General features: G+C 45.5%; 1 protein-coding gene across 2 annotated transcripts in view; it reads left to right on the top strand.

The window, feature by feature from the left end:
- Positions 1-13,704: 13,704 nt before the first annotated feature.
- The window catches only part of IL13RA1 (interleukin 13 receptor subunit alpha 1), a 65,855-nt gene continuing 62,951 nt past the window's right edge, over positions 13,705-16,608 (top strand). For both annotated transcript variants that reach the window (XM_023198686.1, XM_023198685.1), the window contains exon 1: positions 13,705-14,123. In XM_023198686.1, the coding sequence (XP_023054454.1) occupies positions 14,042-14,123 (82 nt within the window). In that variant the 5' untranslated portion in view covers positions 13,705-14,041. The remainder of the gene's footprint in view (positions 14,124-16,608) is intronic.

Genomic DNA, 16,608 nt, shown 5'->3' with positions numbered 1-16,608 from the left:
GCCAGGCACGGTGGCTCACGCCTGTAATCCCAGCACTTTGGGAGGCTGAGGCGGTTGGATCACGAGGTCAGGAGTTCAAGACCAGCCTGGCCAAGATGGTGAAACCCCCCATCTCTACTAAAAATAAAAATAAAAAGTGAAAAGCTGGGCATGGTGGTGGGCACCTGTAATCCCAGCTATTTGGGAGGCTGAGGCAGAGAAATGCTTGAACCCAGGAGACGGCGGTTGCAGTAAGCCGAGATCGTGCCACTGCACTCCAGCCTGGGTGACAGAGCAAGATTCAGTCTCAAAAAATATAATAAAATAAAAGGCAAACACCATTTTTTAAAGACATATCTTTTTGTGGCCGGTATTTACCTTCAACAGTGTTATTTGCCTAGAGAAAGTTTTCAATAAATGCTTGTTAGCGGTGGAACGTATCCATACAGCTCGGCAGCAACCTCAATTCTTGCCTCCTCAGAAGAAAGAATTCGACTGATGGGCATAAGGCAGAAGGGGAGACTGAGGCAAGTTGTAAAGCAGGAGTGAAAGTTCATTAGAAAGCTTTACAGCAAGAATGAAAGGAAGGAAAGTATACTCTTCAGAAGAGGGCCAAGAGGGCGACTTGAGAGACAAGCGCCCAGTTTGACCTTTGACTTAGAGTTTTATAGGTTGGCATACTTCTAGGGTCTTGTGTTACTTCTCACTCGCCCAACTCCTGAGACCTTATCGGAAAGTTGCTGATCACCAGTTTCAGGTGTTTTCTATTAGGAGAAAAGAATTAGAGAATTCTTTCCCTGGCACCGGCTGTGACCAAGTATTACTTTTTTTTTTTTTTTTTTTGGGGCAGAGTGTCCCTCTGTCTCCCAGGCTGGAGTGCAGTGGCGCAATCTCGACTCACTGCAACCTCCACCTCCTGGATTCAAGCTATTATCCTGCCTCAGCTTCCTGAATAGCTGGGATTATAGGTGCACACCACCACGCCTGGCTAATTTTTTTGTATTTTTAGTAGAGACGGGGTTTCACCATGTTGGCCAGGCTGGTCTCAAACTTCTGACCTCAAGTAATCCGTCCATCTGGGCCTCCCAAAGTGCTGGGATCACAGGTGTAAGCCACCATGGCTGGCCACAATTATTACTTTAGCAAGAGAGTTAACCACTCACTGCCTGACCATCACGGGATGGTTGCCTGATACTGCTGGTGTGTGTGTTGGGGGAACCCTCTCCTGCCCACTCATACCTGACTAGCTACCTACCGTAACATACTTACTGAACAATTGAAGAGAAACACAAGAAAGCCCACCTACCTTTCCACACAGAGGCAAAAAGTTTAATTTCCTTGGTCAATCAAGAAAGATAGTCCCCAAGAGTTTTTTCTATTATTTCAGTTTTCATTAACTTTTTTGTTGAGATATAATTCAGTGATTTGAAATGAATTCACACTCTGGGAGGCCAAGGCAGGTGGATCACGAGGTCAGGAGATCAAGACCATCCTGGCTAACACAGTGAAACCCCGTCTCTACTAAAAAATATAAAAAATTAGGTGGGTGTAGTGGCGGGCGCCTGTAGTCCCAGCTACTTGGGAGGCGGAGGCAGGAGAATGGCATGAACCCAGGAGGCAGAGCTTGTAGTGAGCTGAGATGGCACCACTGCACTCCAGCCTGGGCGACAGAGCGAGACTCCATCTCAAAAAAAAAAAAAAGTGAATTCAATGGCTTTTAGTATATTCATTGAGTTATAGAGCCATCACCACTTTTCATTTTAGAACATTTCAGTGAAATTTAAGACATTTTCATCAACCCTCCAAAAACACTTGTGCCCATTTGCTAATGTGCCCATTGGCAGTCACTCATCTTCCCTGACTGCCCCCCCCCCCCAGTCTTCCCGCCAGTCCCTGGCAACTATTAAATTACTTTCTGTCTCTATAGACTTGCCCCTTCTGAACATCTTATAGAAATGAAATCACAATATATGGTCTTTTGTGACTGGCTTCTTTCACTTAGCATGATGTTTTCAGGGTGGTATATTCATACAATGAACTATTATCTGGCAAGAAAAAGGAATGCAGCCAATTTATAATGTATTGCAAGATTTCAGACATATTTATACATTTTATTTTGTACATTTTTATTGTGGTAAAACACACATCACATAAAATTTACCATTTTAACAATTTTGAAGTGTACAATTCCATGATATTAAGTACATTCATATGTTCTGCAATCATCACCACCATCTGTCTCCAGCACTTTTTCATCATCCCAAATTGAAAACTCTGCATGTGGCTGAGTCCGGTGGCTCATGCCTCGCTAACCCCAGCACTTTTTGGGAGGCTGACGCAGGAGGATCACTTGAGCTCAGGAGTTTGAGACTGGCCTGGGCAACATGGTGAAACTCCGTCTCTACAAAAAATACAAAATTAGCCAGGTGTGGCAGCACCCATCTGTAGGAGAGTGAGGTGGGAGGATCTATTGAGCCCAGGAGGTCGAGGCTGTAGTGGCCTACGGTTGTGCCACTGCACTCCAGCCTGGGCAACAGAGTGAGACGCTGTCTCCAAAAAAAGAAAAAGAAAACTCTGTATGCATTAAAAAATAACTCCTCATTTCCCCTGTCACAGCCCCTTGTAACCACTATTCTACTTTCTGTGTCTATGTCTCTGACTACTATTCTAGGTACCTTATTCAAGAGGAATAATATGGTATTTGTCCTTTTGTGACTGGGTTATTTCACTTAGCATAATGTCTGCAAAGTTCACATTGTAGCATGTGTCAGAATTTCTCTCCTTAAGGCTGAATAATAATACTCCATTGTATGTGGATACCACATTTTGTTTATGCATTCATTCACTGATGAGCATTTGGGTTGTTCTCATCGTGTGGCTATGGTGAATAGTGCTGCTATGAACATGGGTGTACAAATATCTGTTCAAGTCCTGGCTTTCAATTCTTTTGGTTATATATTTAGAAATGTAGTCGTTGGATCATATGACAATTCTCTCTTATTTTTTGAGGAACCTCCATACTGTTATCCATAGTAGCTGCACCATTTTACATCCCCATCAGCAGTGCACAAAGATTCTAATATTTCTATATCCTGAATGACTCTTGTTATCTTCTGTTTTTTGATAATAGCCAAACCAACCTAATGGTGTGATGTGGTATCTCATTGTGGTTTTGGTTTGCATTTCCCTAATGATTATACCTTGTTTTTTTGTCTGTTTTACTTTATTTTTAATAAATCATATTATCAGTTAAATACCTTGAGAGAATTCAAGAATTTATTTACGGCCAGGCGCAGTGGCTCACGGCTTTAATCCCAGCACTTTGGGAGGCTGAGGTGGGCGGATCACGAGGTCAGGAGATCGAGACCATCATGGCTAACACAGTGAAACCCCCTCTCTACTAAAAATACAAAAAATTAGCCGGGCATGGTGGCGGGCACCTGTAGTCCCAGCTACTCAGGAGGCTGAGGCAGGAGAATGGCGTGAACCCGGAAGGCAGAGCTTGCAGTGAGCCGAGATCGCACCACTGCACTCCAGCCTGGGCGACAGAGCGAGACGCCGTCTCAAAAAAAAAAAACAAAAAAATTAAATTTAATTTAAAAAATGTGTTTACAAAATAAATAATCCTTACGTGTCTAAAAATTGTTTAACTTAGTTTATTTAAAGTCCAGTACTTTTGCAAGTGAAGAAACTAATTGCTGCAGTCATTTAAGCATTAACATGGCAGGCATTGTGCTGGACAGTTGTCACAGCTGAGGTTCCCCAGGAAGAAAACTCTGAGACAGGTGGTTAAGTAAGGAGTGCTCTGGGGATGAGTACCTGTGGGAGAGAGGGAAAGAAAGCAGGAATCAGGTCTTCCATAATTTTTGAAACTTTAAAGAGGTCTCGAGATCAAAAATTTCAGAGCCACTGGTCTACAGCATACTAGGGGAGGTAAAACCCCCTCAGAGTCACTTCAAATCAAATATTTATCTGGCTACTAATAGTGGAAGACCCTCTCTCTCCCCCTCTCATTCCCTACTTTCTCTCTCTCTGTCTCTCTCATCTCCTTTCCTTTACCCACTCTTTCCTAAAACTCCATCTCCTATATGTGTTTCACTCTGCATCCCTGTGTGTTGGTCTCCCGTGTATGTTCATTTCACCTTCTGCTCCTCAAATCTTTTCTGTGGATTGCAAGAAACCAAATTGCTCCTGTTTCTATGCTCACAGTATCATTGTCTTTGATAAAAATAGATACGATAGATTATATATAGTTTGTTTTTTAGAACTTCTGAATAATATAGAGGCATTTTGTTATTGTAGATGCTAGCAGTCAGAAATATATTGCATTTCATCAGGAATATATTGCATTTCATCTACATTGTAAGCTGACATTGTAGTTTTGTAATAAATTTCAAAAATTACCAACAGTGTGTATTTAAACTTTACTGTGAAGAATGATAGCATATGTTTAGTTGTTGTCATCAAAATATTGGATTCTCAAATTGTCGTGAGACTCGATTGAAATATGGAAGTTCGGCACCTCTGTTTATTTCAATCCAAGTGTGGAAACCACCAGAAAACAGAAAAGCACCCAAAACTCCACCAAGTGCCAATGTTCCTCCAGTGACACAATGAATCTTGAAAGTACGTCATGCTACAAAGGACATGAAAAAGCAAAATCTAAAGCAGCTAGAGAAAGGAATCTCTACAGCAATCAAATACCAAATTAGAAGAAGGCTTTTTGTTGTTGTTGTTGTTTTGTTGTTTTGTTTGAAGAGTTTTTGCTTTTTTGGAAACAAAAGGTTTTGCTTTCTCCATGCATCATGAAGGAAACAAAAACACAGCTTGTTAAATTTAGTTGCGGCTCTGTCACAACAATGATGACAAAATTTTCCTCTGACCACAATGTGTTTGAGTACAAATGGTTCCTCTTTCCAGGCTCTGGCCTGTGCATACACAAATTCCTAGTGAGGTGAGACCCACTCCCCTACAGTGGCACAGTGGAGTTCTTTCTTGAGAGTAGAGAGTGAGGATCCGGCTCTCCTTCATATGTGAAGGTGCTAAGGAATTCAACTGTATCCTAGTTGGTGAACGCTATGGCCTTTAAACTCATTCATAAAAACCAGTGATCCCAGCTGATCTAATTTCACCATGGCCAGCCAGGAATGGCACCCAGCGTTGACTATGTGTACCTTTGTCAGCTTGTGGAGTGGGGATCAGTAGACGAGGCACTCCTCCCTGACCCTGTCCCTGCTGTGCCACCAAGCCCCTTTACATTGACTCTCTTCCCCAAAAGGGCTTTATCATTGCAGCTTGTGCATGTAGCTTGCCTGGGGATGAAAGAGTAAGAGGAAACAGGAAATTGAGTGGCAATAAAGGAGAAATGAAAGAAAAAGGACTAAGAACAAATGGGACAATGTCAGCAGAAAGGAGAACAACAGAAGCGGAACTGCAAGAGACAAGGGAACTGTAAAGATGAAAGAGTACTAGAAATTCTAATAATAGTTCCCATTTATTAGTGATTATTATGTGCTAGGCACTGGATAAATATTTTATGTCAATCTCTTCATCTCATTTAATCTTTACAATAAACCCTGTGGTAGGCACTATTATAGCATTATGCCTAGTTTACAAAAGATGAAACATGCTTTTGTTATGAAAACAGGCCAAAAAAACAAATGCCCACAACATTTAACAGAATTCCAGAAAGAAGAAGATAAAAAGAAACAGAAAAATGGGACAAATAGAAAGCACAGAATCAGATGGTAGATATAAGTATAAATATATTAGAAGTTTGGCTGGGCATGGTGGCTCACGCCTGAAATCCCAGCACTTTGGGAGACCAAGGTGAGAGGATCACTTGAGCTCAGGAGTTCAAGACCAGCCTGGGCCACATAGGGAGACCCCCATCTCTACCAAATTAAGAAAAAAGAAAGAAGTAAATCTAAGTGAGGTAAAGTCTACAGTTAAAAGACAATAATTGCCTATTGTATAGAAAAAAACAAATTTGCACTTTATGCTGTTCCCAACATCAGACCTAAAACATAATTGCACTGAAAGGAAAATAAGGATGTAAGAAAATGTACCAGGTACATACTAACCAAAACAAAGTTAATGAAGTTATAATAAATTAGTCAAAATACACTTTAAGACAAAGAATAGTACTTCATTGATGAAAGGTACTTCATAGTGATAAGTGGTTTGGTTCACGAGGAAACTATAACAATTCTAGATTTGCATATATTTGATGAAATAGCCTCAAAAAATATATATAAAGCAAAAATTAACAGAATTATAAGAAGAATTTGACAAATGCACCATCATAATATCATAGTGAGAACTGTAACACCCATCTCTCAGTAATTAGCAGGTCCAATGGAGCATAAAACCAGCAAGTATGTTGATTTGACCAACACAATCCACAAACTTGACTTAATGGAATGTATAGAACACTGGGCCCAGTAATTGGAGAATATGCATTTTCCTCAAACACTCATGGAACATTTGCAAAAACAAACTATATATTGTGACATAAAGCAAACCTCATCACACTCGCAAAGACTGGTACCATCCTGGAAACTGGGAATGAAAAGAAGTTAAGGAGTGGTCCTTTTTCTGTGGCTGAGAAGTAGCAAGGCTGGTGCGGCATAGCACCAGGGATGCCAATGAGGTCACACTGCAGTCAACTTGCTCTATGAATGAGGGTCGGAATATGCAGTCCAGGTCAACAACTATGGGAAAGATGGGTTTAGGCAGGGACTAAACTGGGGTGGGTCTTGCTGCTCCTCCAGAAGCCTGGTATTTTCCAATCCACAAATGAGGCCTCAATTCTGTGCTTGCATTTGTATCTGTCCAATAGCTAAATATGCAGAGTGACCTCTGGGGATGCAATTGGGATATGCAAATGAGAGCATAAATTTCTGGGGTGGAGTCACAGATATGCAAAAAGTCCCTTCCTTGGAGAGGCTTTGTGGATTGGGGCAAGAGGGACTAGAGGCTTCTTTGTTTAAATGAAAATACTAATTACCCTACACTTTCAAAGCAAACAATGGAGACCTTTCAAGGCAAGAAGGTGCAGGTGACTAACACACAAATGGAGCATATGAATCAACCAACCTTCCTTCCTTCCCTCTTTCCTTCTTTTCTTTCCCTCTCTCTCTTTCTTTCTTTTTGCCAGTCTTACTCTGTCGCCCAGGTTGGAGTGTAGTGGCGTGATCTCGGCTCACTACAATCACCTCCTGGACTCAAGCCACCCTCCAGCCTCAGCCTCCAGAGTAGCTGGGACTACAGGCATGTCACAGTGCCTGGCTAATTTTTTTTTTTTTTTTTTTTTTGGTATTTTTTGTAGACATGGAGTCTGGCCATGTTGCCCAGGCTGGTCTGGAACTCCTGTGCTCAAGTGATCAGCTTGCCCCAGCCTCCCAAAGTGTGAACATTTAAACTGAGGAACCCAAAGGCCGAGGAGAGATCCTAATGCCAGGGAACCGAGTGGTGAAGCACTAACAGAGCTGGTAAAGGCTGGTAAAATGTGCAAGGATTGGACCTGTCCTGCCTGGACCAGAACAGGAGACAGGCCCTACATAGAGTTTTAGATCCAGGGCGGGGAAAGTACAGTGAAAAGGTTGTAGGGGATCCTGGCTGAGATGCCAGGGTAGTGGTAGTGGCAGTGATGACAGCAACGCAGCCAGAAGCTAAAGGAGGGGCCCTTCCTCTTTCAGAGACTGAAGTGTTGGAAAACAGAGCAAGGCTAATTCCAGAGAGGAAGGGTTGGCAGCCTGGAGGAAATGAGGCCAGGGAGCTTCTGAAAGAAATAATGAATGCTTTCAAGAGGAGCAAGAAAGGGTAGGGGCTCCAGGCCCCAGGAACATGCTCCTGTGTAGAGCAGCACCCCAAGTAGTTTTGCCCAGGGAAGAATGAGCCTCCTGGAACCTGGGCTCTGACTGAGGGAGCCAGTAGTTTGCCTGGAGGATGGCCCTGTCCCGGGCCGCCAACACCTCAAATAGTCTTTCCTGGGCCTTCTTACCTCCAGACAAGAATTAATGAACTCTTTGTAATGCATCTTAGGAAGCTAAACACCACATATTATATCAGCATCTTGTTTGTAAAAGTCTGCTGTGACTTCTTATTGCTTATGAGGTCAAGCCATAAACCGACTGCTCTCTCTCTCTCTCTCTCGCTCTCACTCTCTTTCCTCTTAACCTCCTTCTCTCATTCTGGTCATCCTTCAAGGTCTAGTTCAACTCCCACCTACTGTAAGAAACCTTCAAAAGCAATTTCAACCACACAGGCCTGTGTCACCTTTCTTTGAACCTGCACCACAGAAGAGCATTTGTACCATTTTTGTTTGTTTGCTTTTTGCATTTTCTCTAATTGCTCTCTATACCTTTCCACAACTTAGACCAGGAGTTTCCTAAGAGCAGGCCTTTGGTTTGTTGGTTGGTATTCTTCACAGTACCTAGAAAAAATGTATAATTTATTTATTCAATTAAAATATATTTATTGAGCATGTATTATGTACCACATGTAGTTTTGAGTGCTGGGGATCCCGCTGGGAACCGATCAGAAAAAGCTTCTTGTCCTGATGGAGCTTACATTCTAGTGTAGAGAGCAAATGACCCAGGAAGCGAGAGGAGAGACAGGAAGTGGCCATGGGGCTTGCAGTTTTCAATGGGGTAGCCAGGACAGGCCTCAGTGAGAGATCTGACAGAAGCCAGGGAGTGAGGCATGAGGATATCTTGACGGGGAGAGAGCAAATAGCCAAAGAAAAAGCCAAGGCAAAGACCCTCGGACAAGAGTGCATTTAGCTTGTGTGAGGAACAGCCAGGCGGTCAGTGTTGCTGGAAGAGAGTAAGGGAGCCAAGGACAGCAGTAGGAGAGAAGGTTAGAGAGATAATGGGGTCAGATAGGGTAGGGCCTTGGAAGCCATCTTGAGGACTTTAGCATAGGAGAGTTCTGGGTAAAGAGGGTGCCGTGTTGAATTAAAGAGTTAATTTAATAACTGCTGTAGGCTGGGTGCAGTGGCTCACACCTATAATCCCAGCACTTTGGGAGGCCAAGGCAGGTGGATCACCTGAGGTCAGGAGTTCGAGACCAGCCTGACCAACATGGTGAATCCCCATCTCTACTAAAAATACAAAAATTAGCCAGGCATGGTGGCAGGCACCTGTAATCCCAGCTACTTGGGAGGCTGAGGCAGGAGAATCTCTTGAACCCAGGGAGGTGGAGGTTGCAGTGAGCTGAGATTGCACCACTACAGTCCAGTGTGGGAAACAGAGCGAGACATCGTCTCAAAACAACAACAGCAACAACAAAAACTGCGGTAAAGTTTGGAGGCCCAAAAGTCTATGGGTTTCAGGACACTGACCCAGTCACCCAGAAGCATGCCTACTCTCAGGCAAAACCCAAAGGGTCCTGTCAGTGGCCTCTTGTGCAAGCAACACTCCCTTGAGTGAGCTCCACTAAAACTGTAGAAGAAAACCACTTGCTGAAGAGCAAGGACCTTTAATTGAATTAAACCCAAACACTGAGAACGAGTTATGAGTCACTAACCATGTTCCATTCATCTTTATATTCTCTGTGGTGCTGGAGGATGCCTTTCTCCAAGCTCCCCCGACTCAATCCACTCAGAATCTAAGTAAGAGTAGAGCTCTTGCTGTACACACATGGCTCCAAGACAAGGTCCCTGGGGACTGTTCCTTTCAATCAGATTACCACCACTAAGTTCCTCCTAGGTAGAAACCCTGGAGTCACCCTGGACAGTCTGGCCTCCAGGAGCTTGAATCCAGTGGCAGAAATAGTCATGCACACAAACCTCTGTGTGATTTGATATGATAGAGGAAGGTGTCTGGTGCTATGAGCACATACACAGGAGGAAGCAAAGAATTTTGCATTTGGGAGTTAGAGAAGCCACTAAAAAATGTGACACTCGAGAAATGGAAAAACATTTTAGATAGAGGGAACAGCAAGAGAAAAGGTTTGTGGTGAGAAAATATCACAGATGACAAACAAGAACCGGGCAAGTCATAAGTGAGGAAACGCTGACTAGGCCAGGGAGCAATAGGGAGCCCTAGGGCCTGTGCAGACAGGAAGTACATGCCCTGTTAACAAGGTGGCAGCCCATCTGACATCTGCTGACTGTTTCCACACTGAAACGGGTCCAACATTAGCAGGACTTTTGATTTCTTAAGAGAAGCTGGAAATTTGGGGCCTTAGGCAAAATCTCCTGTATTAAAAAAAACTTTGGCATCTAGATTCCCATGAATTCCAACATGATATGGACCAAACACAATTGCTCACAAGGGAGATTCAGCCTGAAGGTGGCCAGTCAGCCGCCTGGGACCTGGAAGCCTGGCTGGAAGTGAAGCTGGGAAGAGTGTGGGGAATCCATCCTGAAGAGGCAAGCCTGCAGGCAGAGGAGCTGAGACTGCCTTTTGTGGCATTTGATGAAGGGAGGGGTGTCACTTAAGCTTAAGCTGAGGAGTGCCATGGACAGATTTGCTCATTGGGAAGATCTGTCTTGTAAAGGGTAGATCCTCATGGCCAGTTTGAAGACTGTTGCTGGAATGGTGATAAGGGCCTGAGATAGAACCATAGAGGTGAAATTTGGTGGTGCGGGGAGGAATAGATCTGAGATGTTTTACCATCTAATAAGTGACTGCAGGGCTAGACAGTGGATGGGGAACTGGGGGTATGAGATACAGGAAAGGGAGTTGTCAAGAGTAAGTACTTTTAGCGTTCATCTCTAATTTTGGCCAGGCATGGGGGACAGTGGGTGGGTGGGGACCAAATACAAAAGACAACAGAGTATTCTAGCTTAGGATCTCTCACCTTTGGCACTGTTGTCATCTTGAGTAGAATAAGGTTTTGTTTTGGGGGCGGTCCTGTGCATTGTATTAAGAGTAGCATCCTCCGCCCCTGCTCCAGTCTTGACAACCAAAAATATCTCTCCATATTGCCGAATGTCCCCTGGGATGTAAAATTGCCCTGGTTGGGAGCCACTGATCCAGAATCAGGAGGGAAATTCCCTGTTTTCAACTTCTCCTTTTCTTTGTTTCGCAGTGGTGTGAAGTTTTGCTTAGAGGACCCTTTGTGAGACTTTTGTCTAAGGGACCAGCACTTTTAGCTAAGCCCTTGGAATATGCTGGTGTCTGTGTCCTTTTTGGACTCAGGAAGGTATCTCTAACTGGATGGAAGGACACCTGACTTTGGAAAGAGGGACATCATTCTTTCCTGCCAGACATTTTCTTCCATATGCCCTTTTTCAGCCTCCAGTTACAGAAAAGGACGAAGCCTTAGTGAGAAGGGCAAAGATCAGAACAGTTCAATGGAGTGGCCTAGGTACACAGGGCAGCACAGAACTCCGGCCACCCCAGGCCAAAGTGAAAGAAAGGCCACTGGTAGTCTCACACCCAAGTCATCAGGACTCTAAGGGTTAAACTTGATGTTGACTCATCATGATTTTGATTTACACAAAGCCAAACTGGAAGCTCCTTGTCTACTGCAGTTCCTGGAAAGCCTTCTATCTGTCTTCATTCTTCCTGCAGACCAGGGCAGTGGTCTGATTCAGTCCAAGACGCTCTTTGAATCACAGTACGTGGAGATTACAAATACAAGTTTTATGTTGAAGAAACAGCATTCCTGACTCTTTCCACACCCTTCCAAAAATTTGAAAAATCGTTGCATGATGTTTAGGGTTGGGAAGAAGGGAAAGTAATGATATAGTCTTAAGTCTAGCAGGCCAGAACTATCTTGGTGAAAAGAAATCAGGTCTCTCCCCTCTCCACATTGCCCTTTGTTTTTTTCCTCACAATGTTCAAATTCTCAGGGCTTTTCTGGAAGCTCGTGACAAGTTGCAATCCCTATTTTTCTAATCATTTGCTACCATTACTGGTTTATTAAGCGCTTGGTCAATCTATGCCAAGCAGTGCCCATGATGGGACTCAGCCAGTCCCCAGGGGCTCCTGTTCCAACTAAAGACTCCTTAAAAGGCAGATGACATAACCATTTTGGAAACGTTATTATAAACTTATCGTATAATGTTTATAGCAAATGTCGACAAGTGTATATGTTTGCGGTGGTGGGGGAGGAAAGGCCTTGGGTTACACAGTGGCTGACCTATTTGTGGGAGGGATTTAGAAATAATGACACTATCTCTCAGTTCTACAGGCCTTGATACTTTACAAACTGTTTTCATAAACATTATTTTGTTCAATAACATATGCAAGCCAGGATTTATTATTATTATTTTTTTTTGAGAACGGGGTCTCACTGTTACAAACCTAGGCTGGTTTTGAACTCCTGGGCTCAGGTGATCCTTCTACCTCAGCCTCCACAGTAGCTCGGATTACAGGTGCATGCCACCATGCCTGGATTCTGGAATTTATTCTGAACCATTAGCCACAAGAATCAACATCCTGAGATTCAGCACAGGCAGGCCCTCCTCCTGGAAGCTTCCCTTGCTCCTTCCCTCCCAAAAGGCACCCTTTTTGTATCCCACAATTCCTTGTTCTTTCCCTTATCACAGCCCCTCAAATTGACTGCAGCTTTCTGTTAGCAGAGCTTGCTTTTGATGAGTGTCTTCTACAGTTCCTGGAACGATTTCATAAATATTTATTGAATTTGAGGGCCTTTATTCCAAGAGTGGAAGCTTTGTTTTGAATAGGTTAAACATCCCTGTGCCCTTTGGGTGGGATCCAGACTAGGTATATTATCAGCATTTTTATTGGTATACTTTTTGTAACTGTTTTCAGGTATATGCATTGGCTTAATTAGGCCAAAATACACCTCATTATAGTTCTCATCATCCATCTAGACATGACTCGTTTTTGGGAGAATGTGATAGAATAATGTCCCCCTCCCATGATTCCATATCCTGATCCCCAACACCTGTGAATATGTTACCTTACATAGCAAAAATGACTTTTCAGTTATGAGTAAATCAAGGATTTTGAGACGGAGAGATTATGATGAATTATCTGGTATACCTAATCTAATCACAAGGGTCTTTATAAGGGAAAAGGGGAAGTAAGAGGGTCAGAGTCAGATACGACAAGGGAAGCAGAGGTCTGAGTGGTTCCGCAACAAGCCAAGGAATGTGGGTAGCCTCTAGAAGCTGGAAAAGTCAAAGACACAGATTCTCCCCTAGAATCTCCCGAAGGAATACAGCTCTGCCCACACTTTGATTTTAGCTCAGTGTCACTTCTGACCTCCAGAACTGTAATAAAATAAAACTAAATTTGTGGTCATTTGTGACAGCAGCAGCAGGAAATTCCTAAGGACTCTTGTTTTCCTTCCTCCTAGCCTCACTGACCCTCATAGGCACCCAAGTATCAATGTGTATTCTTCCGACTCACCTCCCATCCCCTTGAAAAATATGTAGAAAGCTGGTCGTGTGCTTTAAAAAACGCACGTATGGTACCCTCCCTCATGTTTGGAATGTTCCTTTTAAAATCAACAATATGTATTGCCAGCTTTCAAATATGTCCTTTGTCCTTTTCACAGAGCACAGTGCTGCCAGGGTCCCCAAGTCCACGCAGTGAAGTAGGGCTAGTATTACTAACCCTGGAGTCATCGCTAGCAAACAAGGGCTCACAGGTCAAGGGCTAGAAGCCACGTTTCCACATTCCCAGGCCAAGGCTGTTTTCCGCAGATGACTCGGTCCTGGTGTGCGGCAGGGCACAGCCCCTAGCGCTTCCGAGGCCCCGCAAGTATGCAGGCAGCGGCGACGCCGGCTCCGCCGCGCGGAGGGAGGGGGCCCGGGTAGCGCCTGGACTGGGCGGCGACGTGGTGGAGGAAGTTTTGTTCGGTCAGAGACCGGACCCGGGAACTGCGGGTGAGCCAGGTGTCGAGCCTTGGGAGCCCTAGGAGCCATAGGAGCTGCCAGAGCCGCCGGCGCACCGCCCCGCCTCGTCCTGCTGCTCTCGCCAGCTCAGGTTACCTGAGGCCGGTGGGCGGGGCGGCCCTTCCCGTCTGCTCCGGCCCCCAGCCTCCAGGGCGGTGGAGCCGGGAAGTGGAAGAGGGAGCGAAGGAGGCGGGGACTGCCGAGGCTCCAGCCCTGCCGGGCTCCGAGGCGAGAGGCTGCATGGAGCGGCCGGCGCGGCTCTGCGGGCTGTGGGCGCTGCTGCTCTGCGCCGGCGGCGGGGCCGGGGGCGCCGCGCCCACGGGTGAGTGTGACCCTCTGGGCCCGAGGGGCGGCCGGAGGGATGAGGGCGGTGAGGGTCACGAATGAAAGGCCCGGGAGGTCACCGCCGGGCGGAGGGCCGAAGCTGGGGTGGGTGCTGGGGGCTGCCCTCGCGAGGCCCGGCGCTTGGCGGCTGCGGCTTCCCGCGCGGGGTCTCTGGGGCCCGGTACTGGGGCCGGTTCGAGGTGGGACCTGGGAGCTGCGGGGTTTTCCCGAACTCCGGGTGCGGCGGAGGTGGCGGCAGCGAAGTAGGAGGACGGCGACTTGTCGTCGCACTTCCCTTGGGCCGTCGGGAAGAGCCAAGGAGGCTGGCGTCCAGGCTTGCAGGGGCGGGGGGCCCGAAACATGCCCGCGGTGTCAGAGGGCCGCGAGTCAGCGCCCGGAAAGTCGTCTGTGAGCCCCGGAGGAAATGAGCCAGAGCCGGCGGGGACCACGACCGAAGTCTAGGCGAGCTGAGAACGCGCTGGGGCTCTTTACCGGAGGCCGCGCCAGTCCTCACTGTCTAAGGGTGGCTCTTGCGGGTGGAAGTTGAAGGGAACCTCTAAACATCTCAGTCCTTGTTGAAAAAGGACCTGATGATCATGACCTCCTCTGGCGTGGAAGAAATCCTTTGGGAAACCCAGAACAGCATCCCGGCAGATGCTCCCCCAACCAGATGCTCCCCCTGCCCCACTCTCTTTAATAAACCTTATATTTTAGAGTAATTGTAGATTTATGGAAAAGTTGCAAAGATAGTTCAGAGAGTTCCTGTGTATCCCTCACCCTGTTTCGTAACTTCTAATCAACCTGACAGTTGTGAAAATTTGGGAGTTAATGACTGCGTTAGGAGCAGCTCCTGGAAGGAATGGCCTTCTGTATGTTTCTGGTGACACTGAAAGCCCCAAACTGTATAGGTTTTTTTATCACATTGACACAAACACCTACATATGCTTAGTGTGTTTTTACCAATGTGCTTTGAAATCCAACTTGAAATGTTGATTAGGAAACCTTGATGCCCTCTATGGATTCAGTCAATAAAATACATGCTGCCAGGCAGTGTTTTAGGGGCTGAGGATGCGGCAGTGAGCAAAACAGATCAGGTCCCTGCCCTCAGACATATCGGGGGGTGGGGGTAAATATGATATGTCGGAGGGTGCTAAGTAGAGAAAAACACAGCAGCTGGGAAGGGATTTGCCATTGTAAAAAGGGTGGATGGAGAAGAAAACGTGTTGCTGAAAGGTGGCATTTGAGTAGAGACCTGAGGGAGACTTGAAGCTTGTCAGTCAATAATTATTCGGGTGTCTGCCTTATTTAGTACTGAGCCAGGCTCTCTAGGTTGACTTAGAACCTGAGCGTGTATAGCAAAATTCTTGCCCCACAAGGGCCTCTAGTTCAGTTGGGGACACCTGATTTCCATAATCATACGGGGACATTGCAGTCCAGAGAAGGGAAGGGACTTGTCTAAAGTTACCCATCTCATTAGTCTCCTGATATTCACAGTGCCACTCCAGCACTCTCCCTCCTACAGACTCACTCCTACACGCACCTGAAACAACAGCTGGCCATCTAGACAATAGTGGCAACTCCCAACTTCATCAGTTTTATCACAATGGTTTGCTAACTTGCTTATTTAGAAAACAGAAACTTCTCTCCCTATTAAAAGTATTGACAGAATTGCATTGAGATATGGGGGGAAAAAATTAGATGTTTCCAGTGAGACTTGAGTTTTAGTGGTTCTGGGCTGGTCATTTCCTCTCTGTTGTGCTGCAGTTTTCTCATCTGTGAAATGAGGAGGCTGAACTGCGTAACTTCTAAGAGCTCCTCCAGCTCTAATCCTCAGAGTGTTTATAAAAGTGATTAGATTACTAGCTTAGTTTAACCTGTCCCACTCAATGGCCCACACTGTGGCATGTCTTAATTATAACTAGCATGTATATGGCATGTATGCCCAGCAGTTTTCTAACTGCTTTACTTGTACCATTTCATTTAATCTTTACCAATAATATAACCTGTAGGTGCTGTTATTAGTCCCATTTTATACACGAAAAAGTTGAGGCACAGTGCGACCAAGACCCTTGCCCAGATTCGCATAGCTGGCAAAGTGGAAGAGCTAGGTTTCCAACCCTGGCAGCCTGATTCCAGAGGCCATGCCCTTAACCACTGTACTCAGTGCTTCTGCCCAGCAGAAAAGACACAAGTCTTTAGCTGAACACCTCCCAGGGTAGCAGGGCAGGACTGCTTGGGACCCACGAAAGCATGTGCAAGCCATTTGTTAAGAAGCTAATGATACTATATTAGGCCAGGTGCAGTGGCTCATGCCTGTAATCCCAGCACTTTAGGAGACTGAGGTGGGTGGATTACTTGAGGCCAGGAGTTTGAGCATGGCCAACATGGCAAAACCCCGTCTCTACTAAAAATACAAAAATTAGCCGAGTGTGGGATTACATACCTGTAATCCCAGCTACTCAGGAGGCTGAAGCATGAGACTC

The sequence above is a fragment of the Piliocolobus tephrosceles genome, chromosome 12 (genome assembly GCF_002776525.5).
Source record: "Piliocolobus tephrosceles isolate RC106 chromosome 12, ASM277652v3, whole genome shotgun sequence".
Lineage (NCBI taxonomy): Eukaryota > Metazoa > Chordata > Mammalia > Primates > Cercopithecidae > Piliocolobus > Piliocolobus tephrosceles.
The sequence above is the reverse complement of the archived record's forward strand: the minus strand, read 5'-3'. Positions and strand labels throughout refer to the sequence as shown.